At 42.5% G+C, this 27,517-nt stretch overlaps 1 protein-coding gene across 2 annotated transcripts in view; it reads left to right on the forward strand.

Annotated features, from left to right (window-relative positions):
* Nucleotides 1-13,516, forward strand: part of UCHL3 (ubiquitin C-terminal hydrolase L3) — a 92,358-nt gene extending 78,842 nt beyond the window's left edge. For both annotated transcript variants that reach the window (XM_040341381.1, XM_040341382.1), the window contains 2 exons: nt 9,720-9,778; nt 13,299-13,516. In XM_040341381.1, coding sequence (XP_040197315.1) covers nt 9,720-9,778; nt 13,299-13,382 — 143 coding nt within the window. In that variant the 3' untranslated portion in view covers nt 13,383-13,516. The remainder of the gene's footprint in view (nt 1-9,719; nt 9,779-13,298) is intronic.
* Nucleotides 13,517-27,517: the final 14,001 nt, after the last annotated feature.

Below are 27,517 nucleotides of genomic sequence, written 5' to 3' on the forward strand. Positions count from 1 at the left end.
TTGAAGCCAAGTTTCAGCAATACCGATTACATCATAGCTCTCCTCATGCATCAGAGCTTCCAGCTCACCTGTTTTGCTTGGCAGACTTCTGGCATTGGTGAACAAACACTTAAATGTATTGTTACATTTTTCTCTGGTGTTTTTCATATAATTTATAGTAGTACAAATGGCACTATTATTTCCAATGGCTGTTTGCAACATGGGAACTTTCTTGTCACCTGCCATAACCCTCCCCCCATCTATCCCCATTCCACTCTCCATTAATGTCTGACCACTAACTGACCTGTCTGCTCGATGTAATTCTAATTCACCCTCCCCCCTCAATCCTAGTTTAAATACTCCTCCAGCATTCCCATAAACCTCTCCCCCAGCACAGCAGACCCCCTTCCATTCAAGTGCAAACCGTCTTTAGCATATAGGCTGCACCCCAATGAAAAGTCAGCCCAGTGCTCTAGAAACCCAAATCCCTCCTTCCTACACCAGGTCTTTAGCCATGCATTCAGCTCTCTAATCTCCCCCTGCCTTTCCTGTGTTGCGCATGGCACAGGCAATATTTCAGAGAATATCACCTTGGAGGTCCTTCCCTTCATCTTGCAGCCTAGTTCTTTAAATTGATTCTTAAGGAGCCTCCACCTTCCATGTATACTGTCATTGGTTCCAACGTGGACCAAGACAGCTGGGTCATGCCCAGCCCCTCCCAGTAATTTATCCACCCGGTCCACCACATGCCGAACCCTGGCACCAGGGAGACAGCAAACCATTCGGTTGAAGCGATCCTGGCGACAAATTATTCTATCAGTCCTTCTGATTATAGAATCCCCTATTACCACCAACTGTCTAGGCCTACCTGCACTCCCTTCCCCACCTCTACTAGATGGGTTGCTCTCCCGGCTGTTAGGGGTAGCAGTAACATCTAGGGCTGCCACCTCTGTGTTTGCCACCTCCACATCATCACCCAACTTGGCAAATTTGTTTTGATGCACAAATACAGGACTGGCCTTCCCTTTCTTCACGCCCCTTCCACTCCCTCTAACTGCATTAACCCATCTCCCTATCTGATAATCCTGACTTTCCCCTCCACCCTCCACATCAACCTTACTGACCACTTGCTCAACGAGCAGAGGACCCCTTTCAAGGTTGTCATTTCTACCCAGTGTTGCAACTTGCTCCTCCAGATCTCTAATACGAGCTTCCAGAAGGGCAACCTGCTCACATCTGTCACAGCGGTATCCATCCTGGAGCTGTTGCACCAATTTTGCATACATGTGACACACTGTGCACTGAGCAAAACCTTCAACCCTGCTAGCACTCATTTCCCAGTTACAATATAATTACTTGTATGAAGATTAAGATAATACTTACAGTTTTAGAAGACTCCTGTCTTAACTCTTGTTTTAAACTCCTGGTTTTTAACTCTCCACTTGTAATCAAAAATTCCACTTCTGATCAGAAATTCCACACCAGATCTTAGCAAGGAGCCAGCTCTTATGGAGTTTTTACAGACACTTATATACTCACCTGTTAACAATTAAACACTCCCCTTAATTAGCAGAAAGGGGAAAAAAAAAGCTGTTTAAAAAGTGTCAGAGAAAAAAAGACAAACAATTGAACACTTGCAGCAGAAACAGTTAAAAGCAGCTAAAAGCAAATCCTGGTTATTAACTCTTCCTCTTGTAATCAAAAATTCCACTTCTGATCAGAAATTCCACACCAGATCTTAGCAAGGAGCCAGCTCTTATGGAGTTTTTACAGACACTTATATACTCACCTGTTAACAATTAAACACTCCCCTTAATTAGCAGAAAGGGAAAAAAAAAAGCTGTTTAAAAAGTGTCAGAGAAAAAAAGACAAACAATTGAACACTTGCAGCAGAAACAGTTAAAAGCAGCTAAAAGCAAATCCTGGTTATTAACTCTTCCTCTTGTAATCAAAAATTCCACTTCTGATCAGAAATTCCACACCAGATCTTAGCAAGGAGCCAGCTCTTATGGAGTTTTTACAGACACTTATATACTCACCTGTTAACAATTAAACACTCCCCTTAATTAGCAGAAAGGGAAAAAAAAAAAGCTGTTTAAAAAGTGTCAGAGAAAAAAAGACAAACAATTGAACACTTGCAGCAGAAACAGTTAAAAGCAGCTAAAAGCAAATCCTGGTTATTAACTCTTCCTCTTGTAATCAAAAATTCCACTTCTGATCAGAAATTCCACACCAGATCTTAGCAAGGAGCCAGCTCTTATGGAGTTTTTACAGACACTTATATACTCACATGTTAACAATTAAACACTCCCCTTAATTAGCAGAAAGGAAAAAAAAAAAAAGCTGTTTAAAAAGTGTCAGAGAAAAAAAGACAAACAATTGAACACTTGCAGCAGAAACAGTTAAAAGCAGCTAAAAGCAAATCCTGGTTATTAACTCTTCCTCTTGTAATCAAAAATTCCACTTCTGATCAGAAATTCCACACCAGATCTTAGCAAGGAGCCAGCTCTTATGGAGTTTTTACAGACACTTATATACTCACCTGTTAACAATTAAACACTCCCCTTAATTAGCAGAAAGGAAAAAAAAAAAGCTGTTTAAAAAGTGTCAGAGAAAAAAAGACAAACAATTGAACACTTGCAGCAGAAACAGTTAAAAGCAGCTAAAAGCAAATCCTGGTTATTAACTCTTCCTCTTGTAATCAAAAATTCCACTTCTGATCAGAAATTCCACACCAGATCTTAGCAAGGAGCCAGCTCTTATGGAGTTTTTACAGACACTTATATACTCACCTGTTAACAATTAAACACTCCCCTTAATTAGCAGAAAGGAAAAAAAAAAAAGCTGTTTAAAAAGTGTCAGAGAAAAAAAGACAAACAATTGAACACTTGCAGCAGAAACAGTTAAAAGCAGCTAAAAGCAAATCCTGGTTATTAACTCTTCCTCTTGTAATCAAAAATTCCACTTCTGATCAGAAATTCCACATTCTTGATAAAAATCTGCTGTTGTCATCTACCAAGATGATAATGATGAAACAAGGGTGGACCTTTCAGCATGACAATGATCCCAAACACAAAGCCAAGGAAACTCTTAAGCCCTGTACACGAGATCGGTTTGTCCGCTGAAAACCGACCGATGGACTGTTTTCATCGGACAAACCAATCGTGTGTGTGCCCCATCGGTTTTATTTCCATCGGAGTAAAAAAAATAGAACATGTTTTACATTTTTCCAAAAAAAAAAAAAAACTATAGAAAAATCCGATCGTCTGTATGGAACTCCATCGGTCAAAAATCCATGCATGCTCAGAATCAAGTCGACGCATGCTTGGAAGCATTGAACTTCATTTTTTTCGGCTCGTCGTAGTGTTGTACGTCACAGCGTTTGGACCCGATCGGATTTTTGACTGATGGTGTGTAGGCAAGACTGATGAAAGTCGGCTTCATCGGATATCTGCTGAAAAAATCCATCGGATTTGATACCATCAGATATCCGATCTTGTGTACGGGGAGAAAATAATGCTGCTAGAATGGCCCAGCCAATCACCTGACTTAAATCCGATAGAAAATCTATGGAAAGAACTAGAGATCAGAGTTCATCGAAGAGGCCTATGGAACCCACAAGATTTGAAGTCTGTGTGGAAGAATGGACCAAATTCACACCTGAGCAATGAATGCGACTAGTTTCTCTATACAGGAGGCATCTTGAAGCTGTCATTACCAACAGGATTTTGTGCAAAGTATTAAATAAATGACAGCGCGTTTAATATTTTTTCCCAGTGTGATTCCATTTTATTACACATAACTTGATTTCTGAACGTGTTTTTTGGTTTCTATGTATAAATGTGGTAAACATTTTAATGTCAATAGCACCTTTTTTAGAAATATATTTATCTAGAAAAATGGTTGTGTGTATCTATCTATCTATTATAATATATAAAAATGTTATTACTGCACTTTGAAATATTGAGAACAGAGCAGTTTTTCAGGCAGTATAGCTGCTCAGTGAATGGATTTTCTTTCCCGTGAACACAAGTGACTTAATAGTTACCTTTTTATAAATGAGCCATTTGTGCTAAAATAGAGACCCTGACCTGATTTTAAGGACCTCATTGTTTCTGCACAGGTGGTTCAGTTAGAAGGAAATGATTAAATCAGGAGCTGAAATAAGAAATTGGATAGTGTCAGTTATTTAGGACACTGGCAGGGTGTTCACCAAAGAGAAGTGTAGACTTGGGCTGTTTTTAGTCTTTGGCTTTTTTAGAGATTCGATTTAAACCAAACCTAGTCCACAAATGTTTTGTGTGTTTTAAAACCATTTAAAATGAGCGAGCATATAACCAATTATATAGTTTTTCAAGCAGTTGTCTTATCCATAACCATCTTTTTAAAGTACACTAAATTCTGATAGAGGAAACTTGTAACTATATTGGTACATATGCAACAAGAACTATTGTACTGCTGGTTTTATATATATATATATATATATATATATATATATATATATATATATATATATATATATATATATATATATATATATATATATATATATATATATATATATATATATATATATATATAAATTTTTTTTTTTTTTTTTTTTTTTTTTTTTATCCGCATTAACATCAACATTTTTGGGACAAGCTTACAGGGTGTTTCCCATTCTTTAAGGCCCATGTAGTACTGTCCCATGCTTGTCCTGAAAATGTGGATGTTGGTGCAAATAAGAAAACTATCACGGTCAGGACTCCAAAATGTTCACCCTCAATCAAGAACATTTAAGACATATATTAACATAAGTTATGCTGCCCTGTGTATAGACCTTGATCAAAAATGATGAACATATTTAACATGCCACAATACTCTTAACACCAAATCCATTAAACTAACAAGTGCTTCGGTGCAGACAATGGCTAAAAAGCTTCCTTTTTATTTGCACACAATTCCCCCTGAGGAAGTCATGTGCCCCTGTAACGTAACTCGTATGGGAAGGGCAGATGGTATGACGAGATGCTGAGACATACTTTGGAGCAGCACGGAGTTGTTGCAGTGCTGTGGATTTTATCTAATATACACTGTATACAGTTGGTACACTGGAGCACCCATTAAATGTGAGTGTGATTTATGCATTTTGATAAAACGTATGGTTTTAAAAATATAAGCACTATTTTGGAGCTCCTCTTTTTCCATTATATACACCGAGCAACAGCTGATAGACAGTCAGGAGGGGAAGGAGGAAGACTATATTAGACCGCTGAGTCTAAAAAGCAGTTTTTGAACAAACTTTAATTTTGAGGTCACATCACCCGAAGTGAGCGCACACCTAATGGGGAGCACTGAGGTGAAACATCACTAGCACATTTGAGATTATGTGAAGATAAAGATTTTTTTTAAGCCGTTGTCCATGCACTGAAGCACTTGTTGGATTTGGACTGTCTATATAGGAACACTTATTAGCTTGGAAAGAATTTTTTGCACATATATTACAACTTTATTCGTTCACTCGGGCACATTTTGTTAAAAATATGCACGTTAGGGGTGTCGTGGCATGTTGTATATGTTTATAACTTTTGACCATTTGGTTTCTTATAGGTCACACACAGTGCAACTTAACTTATGTTAATATATCTTTAGCATGTTTATATTGGGAGTGTACCTAATGCTGCCACTTTGGATATATATCAAATCTCTCTTATAGGTTTATATATAGTTGCTCGCAAGATTTTTTTTCAATACTTTTACTTTTGTAATTTCTTGTACAATATACGGTGTGTATATTATATCAGTATGAAGTGCCAGAGCTTAAAGTAATGTTGAAAGCTTCAATGGATCCCCTGATTTAAAGGTCCATATATTTACTAATTAGAATACTTTTATTGGTTGAAGACAAGCTGCTCTTTGATGTATCCAGTATATACTATGTGACAGTGCCTCTTAATACATATTGTTTTTGGTCTTCAATCCATTATAAAATACATCATTTAAAGTGTTACTAAACGCACAACAGTAAAATCAGTTTGTATATGCAGTAAAGCATGCTTGTTTTACTCGCTGTGGAACCTAAGGGGTTAATTCTGTGCATTGTGTAAAAAGGCTGTTTGATCCTGTCTTCTTTGATCCTCCCCTTTTACTGTCCCCAATCCATCTGGCATACAGAGTCTTGGGGGCACTATGCACATGCTCAATTTGATGTGTATTGCTAGAGAGGTGTGTGTGTGCATTTTTTTGTTTTGTTCTGTGGTCCAAGTAAGGAAAACCAGTGATTTGATGACGGTTATGAGCAGCCAAAGCTTATTGATGCACGTGGCTAGTGAAGACCAGCCCATGTAGTCTGATCCAGTAGAAGAGTTACTGTAGATCAAATTGCTAAAAAAGTTAATGCAGGTTTCAGTGAAAAGGTGCTAGAACACTGTATCACAGTTTGAAACATATGGGGCTATACAGCTGCAGACCAGTCAGGGTGCCTATCAGTGGCGGTTCGTCCATAGAGAGGGCGCTGGAGCGCTGCCCCCTCTGGCTCTCACCGCCACTGAGTGAAATAACATAGATTCATGCATTGCACGAATCTATGTTATTTTCGCCGCTGCCGCTGTTATTCAGATGGTCGGCGCTCAATGTCCGGCCATCTGAATAACGCCAGCTGGTTGGCTGTAGGGAAATGTCTATCAAAGCCAACGGCTCTGATAGGCTTTCCCAATACAGCCCTCGGGTCCCGGAAGCTTATTCTCGGAGCGCACAGACTGTACGCCCCTTGAATAAGATGACAGGCGTCTCAGCCAATCACGTTGGCCGGTTCTAGCTACCTGTAACCTGATTGGCTGAGACGCCTGTCAGTCATCGAGGGCGGGAGAAGACATCGTGGGACGTGGATGCCTGACTCCAGTAAAGGTAAGTGCCGGGCGGGGGGGGGGGGGGGAACGCAATTTACAGGGCACAGTGGGGACAATTGGCACAGCGGCAACCATTAAAGGGCACAGTGGCTGCGTTTAATGGCATGGCACAGTGGTGACAATGGATGGCACAGTGGCTGCGTTTAATGGCATGGCACAGTGGTGACAATGGATGGCACAGTGGCGACAATGGATGGCACAGTGGTGACAATGTATGGCACAGTGGCTGCGTTTAATGGCATGGCACAGTGGTGACAATGGATGGCACAGTGGTGACAATGGATGGCACAATGGCTGCGTTTAATGGCATGGCACAGTGGTGACAATGTATGGCACAGGGGCTGCGTTTAATGGCATGGCACAGTGGTGACAATGTATGGCACAGTGGCTGCGTTTAATGGCATGGCACAGTGGTGACAATGTATGGCACAGTGGTGACAATGGATGGCACAGTGGCTGTGTTTAATGGCATGGCACAGTGGTGACAATGTATGGCACAGTGGCTGCGTTTAATGGCATGGCACAGTGGTGACAATGGATGGCACAGTGGCTGCGTTTAATGGCATGGCACAGTGGTGACAATGGATGGCACAGTGACTGTGTTTAATGGCATGGCACAGTGGTGCGAATTGATGGCACAGTGACTGCATTTGATGGCATGGCACAGTGACTGCGTTTAATGGCATGGCACAGTGGTGCGAATTGATGGCACAGTGGCTGCATTTGATGCCATGTAACAGTGGCTGCGTTTGGGCACAGTGAGACTGCAATTTTTTTTTTTCCTTTGCGCCCCCCCCAAAAATTTTGAGCACCAGCCGCCACTGGTGCCTATGCTGACCAGTGTCCACAGCCAAAAGCACCTAAAATGTGCGCATGAACATCAGAACTGGACCACAGAGCAATGGAAATGGGTGACCTGGTCCGATGAATCATATTTTCTTTTACATCATGTTAATTACCGGTTGCATGTGTGCCACCAACCTGGCGAAGAGATGGCACCAGGATGCTTTATGGGAAGAAGGAGAGGCAGTAATTGGCTGTGGACCGCTTGGTGCCAGATACCACAGCACACTTCCAGAGGTCTAGTGGTGTGCATGCCTCGACAAGTCAGGGTTGTTTTGCCGTCAAAAGAGGGGCCCACTTATTAGGTAGTTGGTTATGTTATGGCTGATTAGTGTACTTTGCAAGATTAGTTGGGTTTACAAAAAACACTACATTAAAACTTTTTAAGGATTTTCAATTGCTGGAATGTTGTTGGAGTTTGTAGTGACTGCTGACTACTTCCCATTTCACTCCATGTGTTAAAGGTTTTTTTTTACCCACATGATTTACTTTATATAATCTGCTCTGTCTTCTAATGATATGTCTCCCTCTGTGTGTGCTGTATAAAATGCAGCCGTCTGTACCTATCTGTGAACGCTGATCAGCAGTCACGTGACACGCCGCATCTCTCCTCTCCCCATCTCACAGATGCAACGGCAGGGGCCGAGATTCCCCCTGCTGACGTCACTATGGAGGGGAGGAGCTAGGAGTGAAGACAAGAGTCAGAGAGATGCGGCGCATCACGTGACTGCCGATAAGCACTCGTATAGATAAGGTATATACGGCTTTATTTTATACAGCACATACACAGGGAGACATATCCTTTTATAAGACAGTAGATTATATACAGTAAATCATGTTACAACAGCGGGGGGGGGGGTGTGCTACACTGGCACATGAGACTACAGGGAGGAAAGAGGGAGGAGGACACATTAGCAGAGAGGAGAGACAGCAGGATGACGGAGGCACGCAAACTGCCATGGTTAAAGTGGTCAGTTTACATAGGGGTGGGGAGAAACTGGCCCGATCATACAGGTTTTTTAGTTGTTACAGGGGTCCAAATGACACAGGACAAGCACTGTATCAGATAACATGCTTTAAAGGAGCATGATCTATATTTTGGGGGGTTAACACATGCTTTAACTCTTGGGTCTCTCTCCCACCTGCCAACATATAGGGTCTTGATAGAGCTCTCCATATGAGTAGTAGTAGTTTTTTTTTTTCGCTTTAACCTCAGAGTGGACCTCTCTTCCCCTGTGTGTGGCACTATACAGAGGGGCCCTTTTTATATATATTATATAAAAATACTTGTATGCTGATATTTGATGCTTGCTTGTAGTCTAAGATTTCATTCACACCTTTAGAAAAATGTAAATGTTGCATCTTGCCGCTAAAATCGAAATGTGCTGTGTCGTATCTGACCAGGATTCCAGCTGCTGAGACAGTGCAAGCAGCAGGGTGAGTTTGCCTGTGTTACTCTAAGACCCCTTTCCAACTGAGGTGCTTTGCAGGCACTATAACGCTAAAAATAGCACCTGCAAAGCACCCTGCAAGAGCGGCTCCATTCACTCCAGTGTGAAAGCCCAAGGGTTTTCACACTGGAGTGGTGCACTGGCAGGACGGTAAAGCCCTGCTAGCAGCATCTTTGAGGCGCTATAGGAGTGATGAATACACCACATCAATGGGCAGCGCTGCCGAACTGAGGGCGGTTTTAACCCTTTGTCGGGCGCTAGTGGGGGTTAAAAGCACCCACTAGCTGCCGAATAGCGCAGTGAAAATGAAGGGAAATGGCAGTGCTTTACCGCCGACTGCCCCAGTGTTAAAGGGGCCTAATGGGTAATCCTGGTAGCTTTCAGGTTATCAAACAGAGCACACTTGGTTTCATGTGACAACCCATTTAAAAATATGCATTTTGGCATTCTATTTCAAATAACCATATTGTAGTCTTTTATCCACAGGTGTCAGCAAGGTTATGCAAGAAGGAAACATGACACTAAGAGTTAACAGCTGTCTGATTTTATTTTATAGATGGGTCTAAGCCTTTTCCAGTAAACCATGGACAGACCTGTGAAGATTCATTCTTAGAAGTAAGAACACCTTGTTACTTAAAGTTATGTAGGAAAAAAATGGCTTCTGTTTAATTCTTTGTCGAACACCAAGACGTCTGTAGCAATGGGCTGATGTTTCCCTCCAAAGTTTAAAAAGGTCAATATAAAGCCTAAATGCAGAAAATGGCAATAACATATGTAGAAAAGTGTGCAGCATGTTGATCTTACTCCATGACCAATTCATGTTGCTTTCTCCTCCCCTCTAATTTTCCCCCAAAGTTACCATGTTTGCTCTAATCCAGGGGTGCCCAACCTTTTTGAGGAGCGGGGGCCACTTAAGCGACTTGATAACGGGTCGCGGGCCACAATGAGTGGAGCGGGTGGATGGCAGCCCACTCTATAGAGCCCACCAAACTTTTTTTTTTTTTCCGCAGATCGGATTGGAGGTAGGAGTTTGTAAACGGACACAAGTCCATTTACATCTGTCACTCCTTATAGGTGAATGGAGAGTTCAATGGGGTCGGACTGACTATGTGAAAGGGGCCTAAGGCTGCTTTCACACAGATGCACTGTTGTTTACCCGCACTGCAGGTTCACCCGTGGCTTTGCTGCAGGTTAGCTGCACTTTGTCATAGACTTCTATTATATCCTGTAGGTGTGGTGCACTTTCAGAAAGCTCACCAAACTTTCAGGTAATAGAAGTCTATGGCTCGGCTCAGGTAACCCACAGGTGCACTTCTCTGCACCTGCGGATTAGTTGAAAGCAGCCCAGTAACCACTGCAGAACAGATATGCCCATATATACTCTGTGATTTTAGTAATAAACGTTCCTTTTAAGAACAGTATTCTATTCCATTCTAGAGCAGGAGGCCACGGGCCACATCAGATCTCCGCGGGCCACATGTGGCCCCCAGGCCACTGGTTGGGCACCCCTGCTCTAATGTATAGCATCCCCACAGACATCTGTTTTGCCACTTCATCTAAATTCTGATTGATAGGTGTCACCTTAGTGTGGAAACCAGGTTAGTTTTCGTTCATGTGCAATGAAATGGTTATTGCATCTTGCTCTTGAAAAGGAGCAAGTGAAGCCTGGTCCCAAGGAATCTTCCATTCTGTTTACTGTGGTTCGCCCATGCTCCTTAGTTTGCTCACTTTTTGCTAGAGAAGTTCAAGCTGCTCATATTGTGTAAGTTATGCTGTTTATGGTATGCTTTACTTATTAATGTTAACTTTATTACTCTAATTATGGCTAATATTTTGGAAAACTAGAGTGAGGCATATAGGCCTCGTGCACATTGAGCTTACTTCTAAACATTATATTTATTTTTTAGCACAGACCCTAGGGAATAAAATGGTGATCGTTGCACTTTGTCGCACAGTATTTTTATGTCACACGGTACCTCAGATGTGTGGTGCGAACACCGTTGACATATACGTGCAGGACTTGCGTATCCACTTCTTCTTCTTTTTTCTTTTTTTTCTTTCTTTTTTTTTTTTTATTACAAGGAATGTAAACATCCCTTGTGATATAAACAAGGATGACAGGTCCTCATTTTTCTCCTTTCACCCTTTTTAAAAGCAAAAGATCAAAAAAACAAAATGAACTTTTGGTTAAAGAAGAAAATTAGTTTTGTTTACTTCCGCCCTAGACTGGAAGTGACGTCCTGGCATCGCTCCCATCCTCCAAGAGATGATCTGGTCTCTGTTTGCCTCTGTGGTCAGCCGGCCACACAGTCAGGTCAATTCTCGGGCATGCTGGTAAAAACGGTTAGCCCGAAAAACACCAGCAAGTGGGGAAGGGGGGTTGACGTCCCCTCCCGCTGCTTCTGAAACAGTCCAGCGGCTAATGAGCTGCAGGAACTGTTTGCATGAGAAGGCAAGTGGAAAATAAAAAAATACCTGGGTTATGGCTGATATACGTATTGTGGTCTGCAAGTGGTTAAAAACACCACTTTTTACATGCATTTTGCATTTAGCCCCAGGTCACACCAGTGCGACTTGTTAGAGTATGACTTGTCATACAATTTGCACCTGTAAAAACACATTGTCCACAATAGAAGCGGCGGTCCAATCGGTGCAGCCCTGTCGGAGTCTCACCGATTTTGAAAGTAGTTCCTGCACTACTTTTTGCACGTTCAGGTGCGACTTGCATTGACATCTGTGCATGAAGTCGCACAGAGGTCTTCCAAGTCACACCTGATGTAGCAATGAAATGCTACTTTGAAATTGTGCTATTTCGAGTGAAGTAGCATGATTTCAATCTCGCAATCAGTGTGACTGGGTTGTCAGAGGAAATTAGGAAAAAGCCCTGTATGCATAAGGCTGTACAGTTTAGTGCTGCTGTAAAATACCATAGGTCCAATCATTTTATACAATGAAACCTTCTCATCTAAAAAATAAAAGTTTAATGGTTGTGCCCTGATCCGCCACTTCTCAGGTCCCCTGCCAGCGCTTTTGGCTCCTCAACAACCACTTTAAAGAGGAGTTCCACCCACCCCTTTAAAAATTAAGTCAGCAGCTACACATACTGTAGCTACTGACTTTTAACATTCGGACACTTGCCCGTCCTGGAGTCCAGTGATGACCATACCGCAGTCTATGTTTACATCGGCTGGTCGGGTGCTTCTGTCACCATTGCTGGTAAATGATGCGCTCTCTCACTGGCCCGGCACAAGGGGAGCGGGGGCCAAACTTCTGACGTACCTCGCCACGGTCATGTCTCCCGGAAGTTGGGAACAGTACATGTAAAAAAATGGGTACCTGCTCCCCACCCAAAAGGTGCCAAATGTGGCACCTGGGGGGGGGGGGGGGTCAGAAAAGTGCAAGTTCCACTTTTGGGTGGAACTTCACTTTCATTTTCAGGGATTACCGCTTCCTGTTTTGATAATGGGAAAGGAAGTGACGGTAAAACTCCCTAATGGGGCACAAATGTCAAATAACTGACCGGGGTTATAACCCTTTTTTTTTTTTACTCTATCCAAAATGATGGGGAAGAAAATTTTTATATTTTGCCTATAGTTCTACTTTAAAATTGGCACCATTTAAAACTTTGCTGGAACTGAAAATTGGTATCTCGCTGCCATTATAAACAGCAGCTGAGACTGAAACTATAACCTTCCTTTAATGGCTTCCAGCAGACCAAAGGTTTGTGATAGAACTGTAATTACAGAATTCCTAAAGCTTTTTTGTGTTTAGTTACTTCATCCATGTAATGTCACCTCAGGCTGTACAATGAGAACAGATAAACCTTTGCCAGCAATGCACTATTGGCTCACAAATTATAGGAGATGAAAAGACTATAAAGTCAATCATCCCCATTGAAACAATCTGTCCATGAGCTAAAAAAGCTTATTTTTAAATGTTTTTTACTTTTCCAAAGACATTTGAACTCTGCAGAGAATAGGCACTCCTGTTGATACTTTATGAACCACAGAACATACATACAATTTTTTTTTTTTTTTTTTTACCAAGTGACTAATCCTGCAGTACAGTATGTTTAACTCCTTTTAATATTAAATGTATGTTCTGATAGTTTTTCTGTCCTTGTTCTGCCTTTTAGGATGCTATTGAAGTTTGTAGAAAGTTTATGCAACGTGATCCAGATGAACTGAGGTTTACTTTGGTGGCTTTCTCTAAAGCATGATGAAGCTTGGACCATTAAACTGCCCAATAGCACTTGAAAATAAAGCCACGTGACAAGTGTTTTTTTGTTTTTTTATATTCATTCTGTGCAAATACAATTTCTCAATATTAATAAACATTTGCCAAGTCTTGACACTGTGGTGAATTCCTTTTACTGTTTAGTTCTCTTTCAGCTAAGCCATATGTGAGATTTTATGGGATGGTGCCAATAAACCTGCCAAGTAAACTGGTCAATGTATAGAATGCTACAAAGGAGGGGGGGGAAATACAGTGTGCATTTTTTTTTCCATCTGTAAAGATTTTGGTGTTTTCTAAGTGTGTGGTTTAGCCTGTCGGTTTGATAAAGCAGGGGGCACCTATAATGGTAGTCGGAGCTCATTCTTCTCCAATTGCAGAACACCTAATTTCAGTGTCTACCTCTTTCTTCATTGTAGCATTATGTCTGCAGTAAAGTACATTTGTTACATTTTATCAGTTTTACCACAATCTGGCTTGCTTAGTAAAGCAACACAAAGAGCTGACATAATGTTCAAAGTACATGACCATAGCAACCTTTCAATTTACTGACATCATAGCGGTTGGTTACTCTTTGATTTTCCCAGAGGACCTGCATAGGGACACCATGTAGGTTAATGAATTCAAGATCTTTTAAACACTGCAGACTTCTAACAAACAGTTGCCAAACCTTGCACCTTTGAAGACATGAAAAGTTTTATTGAAATTTTAGCCCTGGTAATGTGCTTAGTTTCTGCTGTTTCCCTGTTGTGAGGTGCACCTTACCTTGTTTTGGCTGTTTGGTGCTCAGCATATGTTCATATTCTGTATGCTGTTTAAATTGCCATTTATTAAAGTTGAAAATTGGAAATTCAGTAGATTGTTTCCTTCGGGTGTTCCACAGTGCAAAGCATGTGTTAAAATGTTATATATTTTTACGAGTCTTAAAGTGATTGTAAAACAATCCATTCAGTTGGAAAATGGAAATGAAAGGAAAAACATATTTGTATAGATATTAAAAAAAATACTTCCTTTTTTTTTTTTATAAATTATCACGTGTCCTCTGTTCTCAGCTGCATAAGAGCTGGGGTGAGGAGGAGGAGAAGAATCAGCACACTGAACTTGCCATTGAATGGCCCTGTAGTGGGGGGATGTCGGGACAAGTCTGGTCATTGCAGGAGAGAACACGGAGTTCCCAGCACAGCGGTGTGCTCTCCTGCTTAGTGTGGTCGGTTTTTAATAAGAAAGCTGAGGGACTGTCAAGAACACCTTTTGCATAAAGGAAGCATAAAAAGAGAACATGATACTTTCTCATAAGTACATGGTACAGCAGGCACATATCGGGAATATGAAGTGTTGGGGTAACAAATACTTAGTCTGAATAAGCAATAAAGTACTAATGCGCTACCAAAGTGTTCAACAGACCAAAGGAATAATAATGATGATAATAATAAAGTGCTAAGTGAGTATAACAATTTAAGGTCATTAACTCTAGAAAAAGTCCATAAAATAGAATTGTATTAAGCTATAAACAAGTCCATATCTAAAGTGCATAAATTGGTGCATCCACAAAGAATCTGATAATCCAGGGAGAAAATAAGTCCTTTGAGCAGCAGGATGGTTTCATATTTAAACAAAATGGAGAGAGAGGGGGAGAGGGACGGGTAAGGGAATCCAGATCTGCGGATGTATGTAGATATCTCAGAATTTATTTCACAAATCCTCCCCCAGTGGTGCTAGCCTCTCACCCCATAGAAGGACCCCAACAGGTCTAGTAGTGCATCAAACGGTGCTGAGCAGCAATGGCTTTTTTCTCCTTGGTGTATCCTGGACAGGGGATCACTGCAGCTATACCTCCCGATCTCCCCGGCAATTACCAAGGAAATATAACCTTCCAGATTGTAGATCCAGCAGTAGGGTCTTTGTCAAATGGTGATGTTCATGCACAGCTAGACATGTTCCACAGTAGGAGCTGTGCTCAGGTGATGGCTCCTAAAGTTTTTGACAGTTTCTAAAGCCCAAGCTTTTTAAAAATATCCCATTGGGAAGATTTTCTCAGTACCCAGAAATTGAAACAGGTTTTGATGAAAGTTATACATTTATTATGAAAAAATGCAGAAACAAGACACTAATAGAATTGTTGCGTTAAGTTAACACTTAAGCATAGAACCCAACTGGTAGGTGGGAACACAAAGATGTAGGTACAGACCTAGTCCTCTACATGTTTCGTAACGTATGTCGCTTCTTCTGGAGGAATCAACCAAAACATCTAAAAAGAGTCTCATTGTTACAATATCAAGAAACGGGTGAAGAACATCATTATAGCTAGGCTTCGAGTAAACCTTTTATTAAAATATATATATTATAACTCGTCAATGGAAGCCCATGAAGGCATTAGAGACACCCTAAATGGGTGTTCCCCCAGGGGTGCACACGGAAGGGGCTATAAGTGGTGGACAGACTAAAATGATATGAAAGAATATACAAATATTGTAAATGTGGGTCCAATGCTCAATTATGCACACGAGAATTGAAATAGGTGAAGAAGGGTTTGTGATTGAGGGAGGGGGGCTGGTGTGTGAAGGAAGGGGGGCAGGAGAAAGAAAAGAAGGAAGGTGGGAAAAAAGGGGGGCAGGATTAGAAGAGGCAGGGAAACCAGGAGGGGGAGGGAAAAAGCTTGGGAGGGGAACCAGGGAAGGGACATACTAGGGAGTGGGAGAAGGGGAGTGGGGGGGAAAAAAGAGGGAAAGGGGGGCAGGGCCAGTCCATATAACAAAGAGGTCATCAATGAATCTGTGCCAGCAGAGTACATTATTGAGAAACTGTTGTAGTGTCTCCATCCCCAAAAATGTACCTCTCCCACCCCCCACCCCCCCCCCAAAAAAAAGTTTGCATAAGAGGGTCCACAGAAAGTACCCATTGCTACTCCCTGGGTTTGTAAGTAAGCTTGATCCATGAAGGTGAAGTAGTTTTTAGTAAGGATAAATTCCAGACATTTTAAAATGAATCGATTGAGGGGCCAAGTATTGCAGTCCTGTTCCATCAGAAAGGTACCAGCCACCTGGGCGCCCTGCTCGTGGAGGATGCTCGAGTACAGAGCCTCAACATCTATTGCCATCGAGGAGGGCGTCCGGAGGGATCTGGACCCCTTGATGTGTCAAAGCGGGTCCGTGGTGTCCCTAATGTAGTTGGGCAAGCTGAGCACATGTGGCACATGTTGATCAGAGATTGTCAGGTCACATGATATTGACATCACACATGTGGGCCTGTATACAGGCTGCAGGGTAGGAGCTAACACTCACATACTGGGGCAGGGAGTTTCAGAGGATGGGAGATGATCTGGAGAAGCCCTGAAGGCGAGCATTGGAGGAGGTAACAAGGGAGCTAGAGAGCATGGTCCATCTCTACTAGGGTCACTTTGAGAGTATGAATCTATAACATTTTTGTTTCTAACCATTTGAAGCAAGTACATATTGTACACTGGAATGCAACATCTGTTATATATCTTTTCTGGTTGGTTGTATATTATGTGAAAGTTGTACTATAACAGTACACAGTACTGCAGCGGTTCATCTATCCAAAAGGAAAGTGGCCATGGACCTACAAATATGGGAATACATACAGTGCCTTGCGAAAGTATTCGCCCCCCTTGAACTTTGCGACCTTTTGCCACATTTCAGGCTTCAAACGTAAAGATATAAAACTGTAATTTGTTTTGAAGAATCAACAACAAGTGGGACATGAAGTGGAACGAAATTTATTGGATATTTCAAACTTTTTAACAAATAAAAAACTGAAAAATTGGGCGTGCAAAATTATTCAGCCCCCTTAAGTTAATACTTTGTAGCGCCACTTTTTGCTGCGATTACAGCTGTAAGTCGCTTGGGGTATGTCTCTATCAGTTTTGCACATCGAGAGACTGAAATGTTTGCCCATTCCTCCTTGCAAAACAGCTCGAGCTCAGTGAGGTTGGATGGAGAGCGTTTGTGAACAGCAGTTTTCATTTTTTTCCACAGATTATACAGTTTTATATCTTTTATGTTTGAAGCCTGAAATGTGGCAAAAGGTCGCAAAGTTCAAGGGGGCCGAATACTTTCGCAAGGCACTGTAGTAATAAAGCAGAGTTCTGGTGCATCTACACAATCATTTAAAGTGTTACTAAACCCACAACAGTAAAATCAGTCTGTATATGCAGCATAGCCAGGGCCGGATTAACAATGGGGCTGATGGAGCTGCAGCTCCAGGCCCCTTTCTCAAGATAGGCCCATTTTTTTTAAGATTTTTTTTTTCTAAGATCGAATTTGGGGGGTTGTAGCTCGATGACCAGAGGTCACAGAAACCCTACATTTGGGGGTAGGCATGGGAAGAGCTACCCCACAACTGGTTAAAATATGGGACGGCTATCATTTATGGTTCCGGAGATACGGGCCTGCTTGCACAGCCTGTCAGAAGCTACATTCAGAGCGGCCAGTATAAATACAAGCTGACACACTACAGCAGACTGATAGGATCACAGTGCTTATAATAATTATTTGTATATTACTCATGGTAATTAATCCCTTGCCACCCAGGCCAATTCTGACACTTCTCTACTACATGTAAAAATCATCATTTGTTTTTTGCTAGAAAATTACTGGTGGTTATGGTGGTCTTTGCACTTTTTATGTTGCAGGGTATAGAGCTGCACGATTCTGGCTAAAATGAGAATTGCAATTTTTTTGCTTAGAAGATAGATCACGATTCTCTCACGATTGTTGCGGCGTAACATCATCTTTCACATAAAAAAAAAAAAATGGGCTAACTTCACTGTTTTGTTTTTATGGTTTTTATTATTCATTGAAGTGGGAAAATGCAGTGTGACATAACATATTGCAGCAATAGCCATTGTATTCCCTAGAGTCTCTGCTAAAATATATATAATGTTTGGCAGTTCCAAGTCATTTTCTAGCAAATAATATTGCTTTCTAACTTAAGAAACAAGTGTTGGACTTTAAGTGGTTAAATTTAGTTACAATGTTAGTTAGTTACAATGTTTCATTTTGTTTACAAACTTCGCAGACTGCCCAGATTTGTTCTTTACACACAGAAGTGTATCCCTTTGATCTAATAAGGAAGTGTCAGTTACAATGTTTCCTGTTAAAAACTTGGCAGACTGCCCAGATATTTTCTTTTGACAGCTGAAAGTCTCTCCACTTGTTATATGAAAGAATCAGCAAACTCTGCATTGGAGATCGTCAGGGGGGGTTGAATCGAGATCACGATTTTTTAACGATTAATTGTGCAGCTCTAGCACGGTATTTGCGCAGCAATTTTTCAAACATGTTTTTTTGGAAAAAAATGTTTCATTCATTAAAAAAACAGTTAGTTAGTTAAGTTAGCACAATTTTTTTGGGTATCCTAAGCGATGCTTTACATTTTTTTAGGTTACATGTTTAGAGTTACAGAGGAGGTCTAGTACTAGAATTATTGTTCTCGCTCTAACGATCGTGGCGTATATAACCTGTGTGTATCTGGCTCTGATGCTACCAGTGCCTACCCAGCCACTGACTAGTATCTCTCCCCAGCCTGTCCCCACACACCCTCTCACCTGCTGAACTGTGGATGGGGGAATCACTCCTGCAGTGTTATTGTGTTCTGCCAGTGCGTACAATGATCAGTGTTGCTAACTTTAGCTGGCAGCACTGATTGTTTTAAGAAAAAAAAAACAGGCTGGTTGTACTCAAGTTGATTAATAGATTGACTTGTGTAAAACCAGCTAGCCCATACATAGATTGACTATGGCTGGTCTCTGCATAATTGGCGTAATTTCAATCCATGTATGACCCGCTTAACCACTACTCAGTCCCTAAATATCCTTCCACTCCTGTACATAGTGCTCACTGTCATACTCTCCACACTCCTCTCCTGTACATAGTGCCCACTGTCATACTCTCCACACTTCTCTCCTATACATAGTACCCACTGTCATACCCTCCACACTCCTCTCCTATACATAGCGCTCACTGTCATACCCTCCACACTCCTCTCCTATACATAGCGCCCACTGTCATACCCTTCACACTCCTCTCCTGTACATAGTGCCTGCTGTCATACACTTCTCTCCTGTACTTAGTGCCCACTGTCGCACCCTCCACACTCCTCTCCTGTACATACTGCTCACTGTCATACCCTCCACACTCCTCTCCTATACATAGAGCCCACTATCATACCGTCTACATTCCTCTCCTGTACATACTGCCCACTGTCATACCCTCCACACTCCTCTCCTGTACATACTGCCCCATCATACCCTCCACACTTCTCTCTGGTACGTACTACCCTCTGTCATACCCCCTCACTCTTCCTGTACATACTGCCCATTGTCATACCCTTCATACTCCTCTCCTGTACATAGTGCTTTTTTCCGTACCCTTTGTACTCCTCTCCTGTACATAGTGCCCACTGTTAGACCCTCCACATTCCTCTCCCTCACCTGCACATACTTCCCACTTATATACCGTCCATACTCCTCCCCTATGTCGCTTACCCACAAAAACAGTTCTTTAAAATTATACTGAATATCCTCAATGTTACCAGCTCTAGAATGGACACACTTTTGTTAGTTCAACTAAAGGAAATATCAGTTCTCATATTTGTTCTGCCCCATTATTAGTACTCATTTAATTTTGTGATTACTACTATGATGTATAGAGGAACATCGGGGATCTCAGCTACTCTAAATATAGCACTTGTATAAAAAAGTGGCCCTGAAAATATTTTTTAAATGTTGGCAACTGTGCACTTAGGCACTGGGCAAGGGCCACCGTCCACCGGGTCAGTAGGGGGCCCCATGAGAGGCTCCTGGGATCCTGTGATAATAAAGCGGTAGTAAACTTTCCTGACATTACTACTTTTTAGAGGCCCTGAGGTAGGATATGCCACAATGTACAAGTATGCACAGCATATTAGCACATTAGTGTACACTTCAATTTTCAGACTGAGCCCTCCAGTGCTGCGCTGCGATGAATCAGGCGGGGCCTGGACACTTCCATCTTCACCCGGTCTTCCTTCTGGGTTCTGTGCCTTTGGTCACTTGCCTTGGCTGGGCTGCGTTCATGTCATTCCCACGCATTTATTTATTATTTATTACACCCCATTCACACCTCCGCGACAAAACGCCCGACGCCGGCCGCTCGTGTCGCTGGAGGGGAGAATTCCCATTGCTGTCTATGAGATGGTTCACATCTCATAGACGCCGTACACCTGCGGCATGAAAAAAAGTCCCGGACCCTTTTTTTCAAGCGGCATTGGCGTTCGGCCATACAAAGCAATAGGAAGGATTTGTAAAAAAAAAGTTACACTATTCGCGGCAAAATATGCCGCGTACGCGGCGTTACTTGTCGTGGAGGTGTGAATGCAGCCTAAAAGGCCCCACCAAAATCCTCAGCACCAGGCCCATGATGTTCTTAATCTGGCCCTGAGCATAGCATGCTGGTTATACTCACTGTGGAACTTAAGGGGTTAATCCTCTGCATTGTGTAAAAAGCCGGTTTTATCCTGTATGCATAGATCCTTCCCTCCTGCACTGTCTGTCTGTAGCCGACCTGCACATGCTCAGTGGGGTCCCCTGCCATAAAAAGCCTGTTGCCACAGTATGTGTGAGATTAAGATATGGGACAGACCCTATTCTTCTAATTTTTTTAAGGGATTGTTCCAGAATTGATTGTACAAGCTCCCCCACCCAATATTCTCCTCACAGTATGTGTGAATTCACCCTAAGCCCAGGTTCACACCTATGCAAATTAAATGTGTTTCCCTGCATTCAATTCGCATAGCAGGAGAATGTGACTGACGGTTCACATAGCTCCGGTGCAGTGTGCCGGAAAAACGCGTGCCTTAGGTTCAATTTCAGCCCAAAATTCTTGCTGAAATCCGACCTGAACCGGTGAACCAGCACGCATCGGACCCCTGCTGTGCGCCGCTTGCGGCAACGGTGTGAACCCGGCCTAAAGGTTTTTAAAGTGTTGCCACTTTTTGGTATTATGTTTTATTTTTTGTCATTTCACTCACAATTTTGAAGTTTGATATATTTGACGCAATTTCTTGATACAGTCTCTTCGTTTATATTTAGCAAAAATGTATGATTATACTGTTTTTGTATTTCTGAAAACATAGATTTGATAAACGTAAGAAAGAGGTCCGCACTAAAAGAAAAAAAAGAAAAATAGGCATCTTGCGGTAGGTAAATATACAGTACCCAAACAAACGGTTGAGAAAAATAGTGCAGCTCCTATAAAAACACAATATTACAAGCTTAATACCAAATGTGCAAAAAACATCCGCAATACTCAAATAAAAAAATAAAAAAAATTGGTGTACAATCGGTGCACTTACAATTCCAAGCATGGAAGTGGTGGCGAGAAGTCAATGTGTAGCTCCTGCAAGTCGTCAGGGGACGCTAAAAAATATATGTAGTCCCCTGCTTGTGGCTCTGCGGCGTGGTTTGCGTGGTTTCTTAAGGCCAGGTTCACACCTATGCAAATTGAGTGCGGTTTAAACCGCATCTAATTCGCAGGACATTTCAAAATACATTGTTTTCAATGAGGCTGGTTCACATATGTGCGATGCATCCGCACTGCGTATTGCCTCCAAACCGCATGCGGTTTTTATGTCTTGCGGTGCGGCTCAGGTGCGAATTCAGTCCCATTATCTTCTATGGGTACGCATCTAATTCGCACATGTGTTCAGTTCTCTGCAGGAGTTTCTCTCATTCAGCTCAATACAATTCTCCCCCACTCTCCTCTCACCCGGAAGTTCTCCCAGGTCTCCAAATTCGCACCTGATCTGCAGCTAAACCGCAGTTGATCTGCAGAACACCCTCTAGAGAAATCTGCAATGACAATGCAGCTCAAAAAAGCAACGCACTAGTGTGATTACGGCCTAAAACCACGTGTGAGGGATCCTTTTTGTACAAACACACATGTTGCTGCTTTCCTCTGGCAGCTTTTATGTTGGTGAGTGCATTTTAGTTCTGTTGCTGATGTGTGGTGGAGAGGATTTCCATTAGCTGGTGAAAGACGCTTTCCCTGTGGTGAGATTTATCCCTTTTTTTTTTTTTTCACTTTTGGCTTTTATATACACTCATTTTTTATTTATTGATTTTTTGATTTTAAGTATTGCGGATGTTTTTTTTTTGCGCATTATGCTTTAAGCTTGTAATCTGTTTTGGAGGCTCTGCACTATTTTTCTTAATAGATTTGACAAACCTTTGCACAAATACTTACTGTGATGCAGTGTTTCTTGGACAGTAAAACCTGAAGACTTCACGGGGGTACCTACTTTCTATTGGCAATGTAATACTGTATAAATGAAATTAGATCATAACACACAACTGCAACAAACCTTGGCTGCAAACCAATTAATAGCATGGGAAAAGACAGACGATATTAAAGAAAAGGATGTAGGCACTTATTTCTGAAATATCTCCGATAATGCTAGTTGCCCGAGTGCATTGAGCCCTGGTTCACACTGGGCTGCGGGAGTGAAGCCGTGCGAGTTCAGCTGAACTCGCACGGCTTCACTCCCGCTGGCAGTCCCGATTTCGGACGCGATTTAAGAGACATCTGTGCAGGTTTCTGCACAGATGTCTATGTAAATCGCGGCCCGAAATCGCAAAAAGTAGTACAGGAACTACTTTTTAAAATCGGTGCAGCGCCGCAGATGGGGACGGTGTCATTGACAACAATTGCCGGCAAATGCCGCCGATTTGAGATGCAATTTCACATGTGAAATCGCATCTCAAATCGAAGCAAATCGTACCCAGTGTGAACCTGGACTCAAGCCAGAAATATCTGTACAACTGTCAGTTACAAAACAAGACCAATGTTGGCCTAAATATTTTCCTACTGATAGGTATACAACTGGTGGGTGTGGTGCTAACTTCCTGACCAGCGATTCCACTTGGCTACGTCTTGGCCACTGCTGACGTGTCATCCCTGTACACTATCATATCCCATAGAGAAGTCGTGAGGCAGTGGTCACCTTTTTGGGACAAGATCCTTATTTGGTGCTGGCACAGTGGGATTTAATTTTGCACCTGCTGATGTTCGCCATAGAACATAATTACTTCTGGTTCGGTGGCTTCTTCTATTTGCAGAGTAGGGGAGTCGCCATGGATGCAAAAATTTTGCCCCACAAATCTTTTCATGGCCAAATGGGAGGAGGATGTCGTCTATAATGATCGTAGGCTAGAGCTCCTCCTTTAGAGGAGCTATATAGACAACGTCCTCCTCCTGTGGGATGGGGATGTGCAGTCCTTGAATGATTATATTGATTCACCCAATGATGACCCCTTGGGCATCGTTTTACAACACAAGGCCAGTCATGAAAAGGCCCATTTCTTGGATCTGAACTCGGAGGTCAGGGATGGTGTTATAGTTACCACCACTTACTTTAAGGAGACCGACCGAAATAGCTTTATAGGCCAGGGTAGTTGTCATTATCCTTCCTGATTAAAGTAGGCCCCTAAGAGTCGGTTTCTTAGAGTGCGTCAGAATTGCATTATCCTTGATGATTATTATCAGCGGGCCTCTATGTTGAGATCCATATTTGTTGATAGGTGACATAATCCGGTGGAAAAAAATAGGGACATGAGATTACCTGAGTACCGAACAGAATCCCACGTTTTCAAATTCTGAAGCATTAAGGCTGGGTTCACACTAGTGCGAATTGGATGCGGCTTTCCTCGCATCCAATTTGCATGACAGGAGATTGTGACTGGCTCTCTATGGAGCTGGTTCACATATCTCTGTTGTGGCTGTGGAGCGGCTTGCACAGAAGTTCTGTGCGTCTTTGGCTCTGTTTCAGGGCTGAATTCAGTCAAAAATTCATCCTTAATTCGTCCCTGAAACAGGGACTCACCAGACCCCTGCTGCAAGCCACATCCAGCAGCAGTGTGAACCCAGCATAAAGGAGCATAAAATGGAGGGGTGTAATTTGTGTGGAAGCCAAAGTAAAGTCAGTGGCCCAGATTCAGATACATTTGCGCTTTATTTGCGGAGGCACAGGGCAACGATTTTGCCCTGCGCCCCCGCAAATATTTTGCGCTGCCCTCGATTCACGGAGCAGTAGCTCTGTAAATTGTGAGGGCGCGCCGGCAAAATTGCCCGGCGTAAGCGCGCGCAATGTAAATGATCCTGCCGGGGGCGGGAATCATTTAAATTAGGTGCGCTCCCGCACCGAGCGTAGAGCGCATGCTCCATCGGGAAACTTTCCCGACGTGCATTGCGGCAAATGACGTCGCAAGGACATCATTTGCTTCAAAGTGAACGTGAATGGCGTCCAACGCAAACGACGTAGATTTTAAATATCGCCACGCGGGAACGTGGGTATCCTATAGCATTGGCTGCGCCTGCTATTAGGATGTGTAACCTTACGCGAAACCCGACGTACGCAAACTATGTAATTTGCGTACGCAGGGCTCGCGCAACGTTGTGAATCGGTGTTAGTATGCAATTTGCATACTATACACAGATCACAATGGGAGCGCCCCCTAGCGGCCAACGCAAGAATGCAGCCTAAAATCTGCGTGGCATAAGAGCCTTATGCCACGCAGATTTTAGGCTGCAGTCGGCTTAGCGATTTTCCTGAATCAGGAGCATTCGCTACGCCGGAGCAAGTAAGCAATTGCGCTGTGTAACCTATGGTTACACAGGCGCAATTGCTTCTTGAATCTGGCCCAGTATGGATACCGATGCACCATTTCACAAGTTCTAAAAACACCCATAATGGGATATATTACCTCTGTTGTTTTTCAACAGAACAAGCTGCCCTAAAATTGTAGCAGATAGAGGGTTGAGACAAACTATTTAACACTGACAGGGGTGCTTACAATGGTCATCTTTGTATTTCTTTATGTAAAAAATCCCAAAAGGAAAAAAACTTGCTGTAGCTGTTTATAAATTATTAGCTAGAGTTCAGCCACAATTTGTTAGCGTATCTAAATCTTCTAGCACATCTAACACCTTTCCCCTCAGACTGACAATGCTTATGTCCAAAGTTAAGCTTGTCTCTGTTGTTCTTTTTCATCCAGGTTGTAGGCAGACTAATACAATAGGCATGTTACTGACCAGATCACCAGGTGAAAACGGAGGCGATAAAAGCCTAAAAAATTAAATGAATACAGTCACCACACTATTTATTGGTAAGCTGCAATACATTACATTTTTGGTTTTGGGAATAATACTGCTTTAAGTTTAACTTGTGCGCAAAATTCATCATATAGTTACAAACGTAAAAATCGACTTTTTTGAATAATAGACAGAAATATCTGCAGCTGATGTGCAGATGGGATCTGCAGAGTGGTAGTGGAAAACTGCAATACTGTTTAAATAAAATGTATTTGTTTCAGAAAAGTATCTTGCGCAAGAGTGAACTTCTGTTTTCAGCTTTGGATGCCCTTCAAAGAATTATGTTCACGTTGATTTGGCATCATAAACAACCCTGTGCCTAAAGAAGTGGTTTGAGAGCGTTTTGCAAGACAAGCAAAATGTTTTAACTACTTTAGACCCGGGCCATAGTCAAAAGACGGCCTCCGGGTGGCTCTATAAATCCAGGAGGCCGTCTTTTGACGTCCTCCGGCCACTGGGGCGCACCCCCGAGATGCCGATGCACGTGCCTGGCGGCCGCCATAACCTCCAGGTACCCGCGATCGGCAATGACAGAGCAGGGACGTGGAGCTCTGTGTGTAAACACAGAGCTCCACGTCCTGTCAGGGAGAGGAAACAGATGCTGTGTCCCTTGTACATAGGGACACAGCATCGGTCACCTCCCCCAGTCAGTCCCCTCCCCCCACAGTAAGAATAACTCCCAGGATACACATTTAACCCCTTCCTCGCCCCCTAGTGTTAACCCCTTCCCTGCCAGTCACATTTATACAGTAATCAATGCATTTTTATAGCACTGTTCGCTGTATTAATGTGAATGGTCCCATAAATGTGTCAAAAGTGTCCGATATGCCCGCCGCAATATCACAGTCCTGACAAAATTCGCAGATCGCCGTATTACTAGTAAAAAAAAAATAATAAAAACAAATGTCAGAATTCTATCCCCTATTTTGTAGCCACTATAACTTTTGCGCAAACCAATCACTATACGCTTATTGCGATTTTTTTTTTTTACCAAAAATATGTAGAATACGTATCGGCCTAAACTGAGAAAAAAAATTGGATATTTATTATAGCAAAAAGTAGAAAATATAGGGGCAGATTCTCGTAGATCGGAGTAAATGTCGGCGTAACGTATGTCATTTACGTTACGCCGCCGCAAGTTTTACAGGCAAGTGCTTTATTCACAAAGTGTAAAGTTGTGGCGGCGTAGCGTAAATCACCCGGAGCAAGCCCGCCTAATTCAAATTAGGCGGGTAGGGGGCGTGTAGTATTTAAATTAAGCGCGTTCCCGCGCCGAACGTATTGCGCATGCGCCGTCCGAAAAATATCCCAGGGTGCATTGCTCCAAATGACGTCGCAAGGACGTCATTGGTTTCGACGTGAACGTAAATAGCGTCCAGCCCCATTCACGGACGACTTACGCAAACGACATAAATTTATACATTTTGACGCGGGAACGACGGCCATACTTAACATTGGTTGCCCCTCATATAGCAGGGGCAACTTTACGCCGGAAAAACCTAACGTAAACGTCATAAATTCACTGCGTCGGCTGCGCGTACGTTCGGGAATTCGCTTATATAGCTAATTTGCATACTCGACGGGGAAAACGATGGAGGCTACACCTAGCGAACAAAAAAAATTGCATTTAAGATCCGACGGCGTAAGAGCCTTACGCCTGTCGGATCTAATGGATATCTATGCGTAACTGATTCTAAGAATCCGTCGCATAGATACGACGGCCCAGATTAGGACTAACGACGGCGTACATGGCATTGCGCCGTCGTAAGCCCTTTGAGAATCTGGGCCATTGTGGTTTTCTTTCAAAATTTTCGCTCTTTTTTTGTTTATAGCGCAAAAAATAAAAACCGCAGAGGTGATCAAATACCACCAAAGGAAAGCTCTATTTGTGGGAAAAAAAGGACATAAATTTTGTTTGGGAGGCACGTCGCACGACCGCGCAATTTTAATTTAAAGCGATGCAGTGCTGAAAGCT

This window comes from Rana temporaria, chromosome 2 (assembly GCF_905171775.1).
Source record: "Rana temporaria chromosome 2, aRanTem1.1, whole genome shotgun sequence".
NCBI classification, from domain to species: Eukaryota; Metazoa; Chordata; class Amphibia; order Anura; family Ranidae; genus Rana; species Rana temporaria.